Raw genomic sequence first — 11,505 nt, 5'->3', positions numbered from 1 at the left:
TCATTTGACACACAAAGCTACACACTGAAAACTTAGTATTGTCTTTCAGTAAGACTTATTTAGTCTAATTCATTAAGTATGAACTATGTTTGAACCCAAGTCCTACTACTATAATTGGGGGGCAGGATGTTTGTCTGTCCGTCTGTCCGTCTGTCCGTTCACCTTTCTCCAACCCCCTCCCTCTCCTACAAGGTTCACAGAGCCAGCCATTGCATATGACATTTCATTTCATTTCATGTCAACTTCAATTTCTATTTCAATGTTAAATAAATAGTCTGCACTTATACTTTTTATTTACTCGGAGCAACTGCCACTAGGGACATATTTTTCAGCCTGTGACGTAACGTCGTACGTAGGGGCGTGAACGACGGGAGGAGAAGATCACAAATAGAGGGGGAAAAAAGATGACATAGGCCTATAGAGGAGACATGTCTCCACGGTCACGGACATTTTCAACATGCCTAACAAGAGCAAGTCACTGTTGGAAAATACTCGCAATGCCGCCAAACGCTGCATGACATTAGCAAGGTGGTGAAACTCCAGAGAAGTCATGTAAGAGACCACAAAACACAATCCACACAGTAGCTAAAGCTAATGCTAATGCTACAGCTACAGTTTGTTAACTACTGACTCATACAGCCTTCCAACCATGTAATTATCCTTCCGCGTCAAGAATTCACGCATTATGTTCCTCTTTGTCTCAGGGTTAACATTCGTTTTGTTTCAGAGTTAGATAACTCCCCTAACAAAAACTTTGATTTATGAATGAGGGTCCGGGATTATGTTTCTGTACACGAATACGCTGCGGACACACACACACACACACACACACACACACTTCTGGCGGTAGTATTTTTTGGTAGTTGGATAATGCTGGAAGTGCAATTATTGTTGATCTTCATTTTTTCCGAGAGGCTGCATTCATGTTGGTTACCACTAAACAGCCAAGCTGCTAATAAACATCACTATATCTATAAAGTGTAAATATATCCACAATCAACACATTTCCTTTTCAACTGTCTATTAGATTAGGGAGGACATGAGGTCTCCACTGAGGTTAAGGTGAATTTTAGGTTTATAAACAACTTCTTCAGCAGAGAGCCAGCAACACAGGTCAGTAGGGGTGTGACGAGATCTCGCGAGACGAAAATGCGACGATATTTCTCGTCGAAGTGTATTTTGTCTCGCGAAGCTATAATTAAGCTAATAATTTCTTTTATACAGTCTTATGTAATTAAGGGGCGCACCAAAAAAGATAAAAAGACGATCGGTTTTCTATCGCTCATTCGCACGTCATGTCTTCTTTTTATAAAGTCACGTGTGGATCATTAACCTTGTTACAGCTTCTACCTGCTGAGAAGATCTCAGTCAGAAGTCTGAGATGAGGAGAGGAACAGTGGTAGGTTAACCTCAGGTCTCTACACTGAGAGACTGAGGTAGGAGGAGCAGCTATGGAAGCCTAATGATGCCAAAAGTAAAATGAGTCAACAAATCTGCACAACAAAACACCATTTATATGTTGTTCTACTTGTGTATTTATGTGATACAGGATTTGTGCAATTTACTTTTATTTCTGTGTTTTTTATTAGTAATATGTTATTTGTGATAATTGGATTCTTTATTTAATTTATATTTATATATTAGAATTGTTTCTACTCTTTATAATTTACGTTTTGGTATTTGTGATTGTATGTACCTTTTTTATTTATGGTTGTTATTTCCATAAATACCAAAATGATCCATCTATAACATATCTAGATGAAGAAACCTCTTACAGTGCTGCATACTGCATAAGTAGAACTAAAGTGATTCATTATCATGAATTTCAAATAAAAGAACAGTCATGTATTTCCTCATTGAAGTTTTCTTAAAAATAAAGTTAAAATCTCGTCTGGATCTCGTGAACCCAATATTGTTTCTCGTCTCGTCTCGTGAGCTGAGTGTATCGTCACACCCCTACAGGTCACCATTTGTGACGGTCACAGATTTTGGTGTAACACCGGTTAAAACAAGGGAAAATATATTTTTTCAGACAATATTTGCATAAAATATTACATTTTTCTGAGGTAATGAGTATTCACATTTCCCTCCCCCATCCTTACCAAGATTTAGAAATGAATACTTATTGTTTTTAACATATGCCTGTGTTCATTAGCAACTAGATCAGACTTCACAATGTGATGATGCATGTAAAGCCTAACCTTTCCATGCACTGGGTCCACTATATTATAATTTAGTCTGTGTGTCATAGCCTATATAAACATTTTTCAGAAATCCTATTATCAATATATATTGACTTTGTTAACCAGTGGTGTGTCATCATGCATTATCTCATTTAAACAAACTGTGTTGACTTTTCAGCAGTGTGCCGTGAGGACAACTGCCACAGAATGAGACAGCAGAGTTCATCGATCCACCTGAGGCTACAGGTACTCATACCTTCTGATTAACACTTTCATGTCTATATATACACATATTTCAGTTAATGTACAAATACACATAAACATACTGCTGCTTCACTTTCTTACCTACCTGCTAGCATTACCATGCTAATAAAATACCTACCTATCTAACTAATTCGTCCCACAGCAACAACATTAACAATTCTTATTTACATACACCATCTCATTCACACATGGCCTAACATGTGGATCTCATTTCAAACAACTATCTGACTCAGTTACACTCATAGATTATAATCTACTCAACTGCATAAAAAACACACTTTAATATTTACTTTTCAGCTGAGCGATGTGAGAACGATCGCCAGTTAAAGAGACTGAAGAAGACATTGGAGCCACCTCAGGTTACAGGTACTCATACTTTACAATGAACCCTTTCAGACATTTGCCCGTAACCAACATGTGGCCCTTGGTTATGTGTAACTAATTTCAGACAACATTCTGACTTTTAAGGTCAACGAGGAATGGCAGCTCAGCAGTGGAAAACAACAGACAAAACCAGAAAGAGGAATGAAAAGTTGAGAAGAGCATGGACAGCTCCACACCAAGTCACACATGCAGCAGAGCACAAGTATGTTTGGGACACATACTTCCTGTGACCTTCATATACAAATATACATTCTTCTCACTGCTTTAATCTATGAGCGTGTGTCATTGTTCTACTTCTAGTATAATGAATCAGCACAGTAACCCAACTTAACACGTATGTGAGTGTAAAAGCACATAACTTATAGAGGGTGTTAGTCTTGCACCAAATCTTCAATTCCATTGTATACAGAATGTTGTACAGTGAACTACAAGACAGTTGCAAGCCTGCACAGGTAGAGGTGTGGTTAGAGTAATTGGTTGACGTGGGCTTTGGGTGGTGATGGTGAGGTCTAATGTCATATCTTTTCCCAGGGCTCTAAATCCCAGTAGCAGTACCTTACAGTAGGTGTTTGAATATTTGATCATGCTGTATGGTTTATATTACTCGTGTTGCAACACATGTTGATGGTTTTCTTTTTGGAATTTGAACTCAAAGCAGAGAAACATGATTGTTTGACAGCTCCAAGAATATCATTTTTCTTTCCTCCTAACCTCAACACCCAATCATCAGGAGGCACATGCACAGCTATATAATTGTGTATAGAAAATACTGCATATACTATATATATAGAAAGAGTGCATTATAAAAGGAGTAAAGCTGATAAAGTATGTTTTAAGCTATTAAAGTGTGTTGTATGATCTGCAGAACATCAAACACAACATTAGGCTTTAAAAGAGGATTCTTGAACTCCTCATCATGATCTCATAAATAATGAGTCAGATGAACACAATGCATGCAAAAACGTGTCAGGGCATCAGTCAGTGAAATGAGTTAAATATGCATGACGTCCAAATACAGAGGATGCTTCTTCTCATTGATTCCTTTATGTGTTGAATTGGCCTCTGGGGCGTAGTTAGAATACTAGAGGAGCCGCTCCACTCACAGTACCTGACAGCCTGTGAAATCTCTCACAATCACATTCTAGTCACCTCACTGCCACCTGGTGCCTCCAGTGTGTAAAGTTACCCTCTAATCTTTTATTCTGAAAAACCAACCAACTTCTTCCCATTTCAGTTTAAAGACTCTTTTTAAAAAAAAAAAACATTTAGATCAAGCGTCACGTCTCACACCAGGGATGTGTATGTTTTAATAGACTTTAGAGGTGTGCAGTTCAAACTAATGCAGCTCTACATTTATCTCAATCAAGTCTGTGCTCCAGTCAAACTCATTAGTGCTGCAGCATGCAAACATTTCAATCCCTGCTTTCCACAGAGATGCTTCCAGGACAGGAGGAACCCCGAGTCATGTCCCGCTTTGACTCTCTCTCTCTCTCTCTCTCTCTCTCTTTCTCTCTCTCTCTCTCTCTCTCTCGCTCCACCATTGTTCTTTTTTGACGCCTGTGAATTACTCATGCGGCTGCTGTGGTGACTGCAGCACAGACATGATCAAATTGGAGATGCCAGCCAGCATAAAGACACATGACAAGAAACAGAATGGAGCTCATGGGCTTCTCTATATAGCTGCAGGATTTAGATTATTGATGCAGGGGTTTTTGAATAGCAGCGATGGCTTTAATCCCAAAGCTCTGTTTAATCCTGACTATATACTATTATAAATTAACTGGCATAAAAAAAAATGATATTCCTGTGGCAGAAATGGGCTGCTGAATATTATCATCAAATAACTCTGCACTGAAAATGGGGACAGAGAAGATAAAATACTTCTTTTTCCTTAAATATAATCCTGTGCATTATTATAGGAGAAAACAAAAAAATAATGCTGAGGTGTCATAGTGATGATTTCAAGTAAGTTTAATACTTAAATATATTCTCCCAAAGCCTGAGAAAAGAAGAGGAATGGGGTATGTGAATGTTGTTAGCGCACACCACCAAACTCCATGGAGATTTCGGCTCATTTTGCTTGATAATTGCTCTCCATTGTGATAATAAAGAAGCAGCAGATTACATCTGGGCTCAGCTGTTTGATGCACTTTGAGTCTGCATGATCAGCTGTGATATTCAGAGGTGAGAGCAGGAATAATGCTGATGTTTGCGGTATAACCTCAGCCCTGCGCGCAATGACCGGGTCTCACAGAGGGCAGCAATCTCAACCAAGGAGGCTGACAAGAATCTGCCCCCCCCCCCCTCCCCCTTTCCTCCTCCTCCTCCTCCTCCTCTCTCCTCTCCATGAAAAATATTCCTCCTCCTGCAACACATTACAGGGGCGGGGCTGGCTGTGTGACTGCCAGTCTGAAGGGCGAATAGAAACGCGGGTGCTCTTTAGGAGTCATCCAATCCCCCGCATCCAGGGCGGGGTTTCGGGGTCGAAACCAGAGAGAGAATCCCAAAAATGACATCTAGATTGCGGTGGAGCAGGGAGCGACTGGGACGCTGAGGGGAAAAAAAGAGAAAGAAGTCAGAGCTAGATCTCGTGCTTGTCTTTTCTTAGGATTGAACCAGAATAAAGACGCGTAAAAAGGCGCATCTGATTTTACGCACGGTGCTCCAGTGTGGATGCCTCTGCTATTGCTTCAACCAGGACTTTTATTGCCTCTTTGGAAATGTAGTTGCATTCTTGAGGGGGAAAAATATCCTCAAGAAGGCATTTGTTGTTAGTAGTTGATGAGAGAAGTGAAAGCCGTTAAGGCTCTGTTTCCTGTGTTTGCCAGCGCGCAGCAGCTGGGCTGAAGAAGCCCCCGCAGGGCTGACTGAACACCGGTCCTCCTTTCACCCCCGCTTCTAAACCACACAGTCCGCTGACAGTCCGCTGCAAAAGTCGGTGAGAGGAGAAGAAAAAAAAACAATGTGCGACCTGATGCCAGCCTCCCAACCCGCGGAGAAAATCGGCAAAATGAAAAAGTTAAGAAGAACTTTGTCCGAGAGTTTCAGGAGTATTGGTAAGTAACCGGACGCCTGTTTTTCATTTTTTTCCCAACCCATTTTTCCAGCCCTTTGTGCACAAAAACTGAGTTGAGAAATGTCTCCTCCAGCAGCAGCAGCAGCAGCAGCAGTAACGGTACAGGCTGCTGCTTCTTACTGAGGTGATGTCTGGTCACAGTTGTGGGTTAGAAGCCATGAAAAAGCCACAAACCTGTTTCATGCACATTTCCCTTTTTTATGTAGTTAACTTCTCCATTAGTGAGTGTGCAGATGTCTTACTCAGAGTGAACACTGACAAGTTTAGACTGAGAATCTGCTGCCTATAGTTCAGTTTAATATGAATTGCCATTATCAGATTATTCTAGGTTTGCATTGTCAATATTATCATTATTTCCTCTTTCATTTCTAATGTGGTGCAGATCTCACAATAAATGCTCAATAAGAAAGTTAAAGAAAATAACAGCTGTGTTCTGTGCTCATATTGACTCATTAGATGCAGTAAAGAAGGTGAAACCATGGAAACCAAAGCTTAACATAACTCAACCCATACTGGATTATTGGGGATGATACTATATATCAATATGTATCCATATCAGTAATATCTATAAGGTATTGGTTAATATTGTGTGAATGCTGCAAGGAACAGTTACTCTGCTGATTAATTTCTTGCTGAATGATTTGGTCTCTAAAATGATCAATTATTCATTTAAAGCAGATGACGCCTTCACCATCCTTGTTTTGTGTGTTTGAACAATAATCCAAAACCTCAAAATATTCAGTTTACTGTCACATAAGTCAAAGACAACAGTACATTTGCACATTAGAGGAGCTAAAAACTGGATGTTTGGAACCTTTCCCAAAATCAATCTAATATCCAAACAGTTGCTGGTTAATCAACTAGTGGATTGGTTAATGAATTCATGGAGTAATTGTAGTTTTTTAACATAAGCATGTAGCCCAATTTAAATGGATTAATTAAATTACTTTATGATATCATTTAGTTTTACAGTGTAAAAACTTGTCAGTGCTCTCTGGTGGATTGATTGTGTAATGAGACAATGTTTTTAAATCAATCCATTTTAAAGCATGGTTGGTCCATGCTTTATCATCATCATCATCATGCATCTTCATTCAGTTCCTATCTCATGTATAGGATATGCTGCATATTGCAACACATTGATACTTCTAGTGAATGCTACTTTCGAGTTAATGTACATCATATATGAACTCCACTGTAGAAAAGTTTATCAATGATTTGATAAGAAAGCTAGTATTCAGAAATTTGACATATCAGCAAATATTTGGTTTTGCAATACAATAATAATATAATATAAAATACAAAATAATTACTTTTGCTAAGCCTTTAGATTTTAGTTATTGTGACCAACATATTTTACAGTGTTTAAATAAACTTTTCATTTGTTTCTGGTGGACAAATGAACTGAATAGTGACACTGTCTCTAAATGACCACAAACATATTTAAGGTTAATGATTATTATCATTATTGATGAAGCTGTAGATTATTTGATGTTTTCCACAGTCATGTCTTCAGTTTGCTTGTTTGCTTGTTTCGTGCGACCAGCTGTCCCAAAGTTACAGATTTTAAGAAAATCAGTAAATCCTGAAACTAGAGAATATTTAGCATTTTTTGATGGAAAAATCGATTAGCAAAATAGCTGCTGATTAATATTCTGTCAATCAACTAATTGATTAATGGACTGATTGTTGCCGATCTCAGCTCACATATCTGCTGAAGTGTGATAAGCTGAAATCAGATAGAACCTGAACAATATGTTGCTGCATCATCTTTTCACTCTGTTTTTAATGTATTATAATGGATGCTGCTGCTGAACAAGCCTCTTATGTGACACATACAATCACATCACTGGTTGTTAAGGTGTATCCATCATATCTCATTTCATCTTTCTCTCTTTCCCTTTTTTTCTGTCTTAGTCACACACACACACACACACACACACACACACACACACACACATATATATATATACACTCAGCGCCTTCCCAGGGATCTTCACAGGGTTCAGTGGCCTTTGAAGCAGTTTGTGTAGGGAGAGTGAATAGCAGGATGTGGCCTATAAGAAAAAGATGAGAAATGAACAGAAGTGACTTAGGGTCGATGTTGAGGGAGGAAAAAAAAAAAAAGAAAAGATTGGCATTGACTTTTGTGTGCTGTGCTGATGCTCATCTCCCATTGGCCATCTTTCCTCCTATCTAAATCAACACATCTGAGCATCGATCGGGCCTTTCTCTCTGCTCTGCTCTGCTCTACGGATACTTAAAAAAAAAACCTCAGCACTTCTGTTTATGTCCTTGTAACAGTGTTGATCCAACCGGCCGCTGCGTGGGCAGAGCTGCTGCGCACGTCCAAATTATGGCAGCGTGCAGCATAATGCATTGTGAATATTTTCATTTAAATAGCTTCAAACCTGTTTTAATAAGACGCAGGGTCTGGTTTGGTCCTCGTGAGCTCAGCCAGTAGAGAGCTTTCAGTTTGTCAGGTGAATGTGAGGATCATAGAGGAAGCCCCAGATAGATTTAAACAGCTTTAATCAACACTTCACATTAGCAGCTAAGAGGCTATTCATGTCACATTAGCTATATTATCATTATATCAGTGGTATAAAGTGATCAAATGACAATAATATCATTTATCGTGATTATTTTTGAGACAATATATCGTCCATCAAAAGTTATAAGTATAAGTTAAATAGTTGTAATGACAGGTCTAGGGAGAGGGAATTCATAAGGAACCGTGAAGTCAAGTCAGTTTTCCTTGTAGAGCCCAAAATCACACATTTACATCACGGGGCTTTACAGTCTGTACAATAATACAACATCTTCTGTCCTTAGACCCTCTATTCAAACTCCATAAAAACCTATTAATGAGGAAAAAATAGTAGAAGAGCAACAGAGTAGGATCATTGTTCCAGCACAGACAGATGTTGTTCCAGCACAGACAGATGTGCAATAGAAGCAGAAGTTTCTACACTACCTGATTTCTACTTGTGCGTCTTCATTAAAAAAAACTATGAATTGCAACGTTTTAATGATACAAATGAAAAATAGTTTCTTCTTAGCTTCCTTTTGAAAGATGTGATAGTCTTGCCTTGAACCAGCAGGATGAATCTACGCAGGGAAGAGAATGAACAGATCTCTCTCTCTCTCTTCCTCATTACCGCCATCGAGGTGCCCTTGAGCAAGTCAATTAACCCCCGACTGCTTCCCAGAGAGCTGCTCAGCGGCCGGCAGATCAGAGCACGGCTGCTGCTCCAAGTGTAATTAAACAGATAGTTTCCCATTTTTTTTTCTTCTTCGATGCAACGCTCGAATGTCGTATGTGTGTTGAAAGAGTAACGGGACGCTGTGATTGTTCCTCTGGTCCTCACTGGGCAGCACAGTGGAAGCGACGCAGGACAAAACCCACAGTCCTCATTCCAGAGCTAACATTAGCTTTGTACTGTATGTGTTTTCTCAGAGGGATAAAACAGAGACCATGACTTTGTTAGATGCATACTTGATTTGTGTAAGTGTGACATCTGAAGCACAGCGTTGCCAGATTAGGAGGTTATCCATCCAACTGAGCTAATTTAATTACTGTTTGTTGACTTTAACCAATGATTGAATTGGTTGGGTGTATTGGTGTCTTGTGATAATAACTCTTTGTACTGTTTGGAAGAGTGATGCTACGTTTCAATAAATTGGAGATTAAAATTGGCAGTTCAGTCAGCTCTATTGACACACACTGACCAATGACCATCAAATGTCATTTCAGTCTATTACAACCAAGTTGAAACTTTTTCAATTATCATTCTTTCATAGTTTTGTGATAAAACACTTCTGTTCAGTCAGATGTTTAATGTAATGTACAAAAGAACCCTTTTATACACAACACTTTAAATTGGACAGCACTCATCAAGTATAGTTACGTTATGAAGAGATCCAGTATGGAGCAGGTCTGTCATAATAATGACATTATCAACTTATCATACAATAACCTAATTAAAAACATCATGTCTACATATGGAGTTATATGATGCATGGTAGTGCTGGGCCATTATTATTAACCTCGATTATGTTTAATGAACGATTATCTCCACCCTTGATGAACAATGATGTATTTTCACAGTTTCTTTAGTTCAGTATTTTCCACTGCTGCCCTCACACATGAGGATCTTTAGGGAGTGAAAATAAAGATGTTTTAAGGTGTGACGCTGTGGTTAATGTCTAGTTTACTTGATTACAACTATGTAAAGATCATGGTTTGGGTTCAAATATTACTGGAGACAAGTTTTCAAATTCCTTAAAGATATGCAACCTTTGCTGTCATGGCAACAGTGAACACCACCATTAATTGACATGAGCAAGATTAAGTTGATTAGAGTTTCTAAATGTTTTGATTCATTGCCCAGCCCTAATACATGGACATATGATTATATCAGTGATATAAAATGATCTTCAAATGACAATAATATTGTTTATCGCAATTATTTCTGAGACAACATATCGTCCAATAAAAAAATGATATAAAATCAAATAAAATGATCCACAGCCCGATATCTGCATCATTGAAAAAATTAAAAAAATTGATTTTAATCATTCCATATTCCACACAAAGCAGTAATTTCTCACCTGACAATTGACTCAGATATATTTTTCAGAGTGTGTGAATGTGAAAATATCAGTGTTGTGTTTCAGTGTAAACAGGTTCAACAGCTTTTTTGGAAAGGAAACTATAAATGACGCCTGTTCAGAATGAATCTGTGATCTCACATTTTAAATTTCATAATAGAGATGTAAGCTGTATTTATGTTCATTTTTTTCCCAAAGCCTTTATGGTTGTGATTTTAATTAGCATATGTAGCAGTGTAGGAGCAGCATGTTAATTTATGAGCCACGGTCAAATTACAACAGAAGCTGAACAAAAAAAATGTCAATTGAAGCAAATAAATCATGTGTGGATGTAGATGTTTAGATGAGATTAGATGTTGTTGTTAGTGTGTGTGTGTGTGTGTGTGTGTGTGTGTGTGTGTGTGTGTGTGTGTGTGTGTGTGTGTGTGTGTGTGTGTGTGTGGAGCACAGCACAGCGGTCCTGCAGGATAAAGGTTAAATGCTTCTAATGTCAGCTAAAATATGTATTACACATTTAGGTTTAGGTGTGTTGGATTTCTCTCTCACTGTGTCCCTGATGCTGAACTGTAAATGAAAACACCCTCATGGATAAACTGTGTATGAGAGACAGGTTTGGAGTTTTTCTAATGTTTCCCTCACAACGTTGATCAAAAGGCAACATTTCTTCAAGTGTAGAGAAGCGCTATGAAAAGTAACAGAAGCAGTAATGAGCTGTTATGGGTTTTAACAAAACAGTCTTCTTTTCCCCCATGTCTCCCTCTTATCTTTTTCTTCTTATTCTTTTCTTTTTAGTATGCACTCTGGAAATAAATGTATAAAGTAGATTTATAGTGAGCAATTAAAGTCTGTATGCATGTATGTTCTCTGTGACTGTTCTGAAGTATCAACAGGACATCTTTACATGCTTTACTTGTATGTAGTATGTCAATGTGAAATCTCCTCAATGTTATTTTTACATTGAGGATTTTCACTCCTGACTGTGAA

The 11,505-nt window shown here is 38.3% G+C and overlaps 1 protein-coding gene across 1 annotated transcript in view; it reads left to right on the top strand.

Annotated features, from left to right (window-relative positions):
- The first annotated feature begins 5,767 nt into the window (after positions 1–5,767).
- cdk14 (cyclin-dependent kinase 14) overlaps positions 5,768–11,505 on the top strand; it is a 157,027-nt gene continuing 151,289 nt past the window's right edge. The window contains exon 1 of the mRNA XM_053326790.1: positions 5,768–5,887. Coding sequence (XP_053182765.1) covers positions 5,794–5,887 — 94 coding nt within the window. The 5' untranslated portion in view covers positions 5,768–5,793. The remainder of the gene's footprint in view (positions 5,888–11,505) is intronic.

This window comes from Scomber japonicus, chromosome 10 (genome assembly GCF_027409825.1).
Source record: "Scomber japonicus isolate fScoJap1 chromosome 10, fScoJap1.pri, whole genome shotgun sequence".
Classification (NCBI taxonomy): domain Eukaryota; kingdom Metazoa; phylum Chordata; class Actinopteri; order Scombriformes; family Scombridae; genus Scomber; species Scomber japonicus.
The sequence above is the reverse complement of the archived record's forward strand: the minus strand, read 5'-3'. Positions and strand labels throughout refer to the sequence as shown.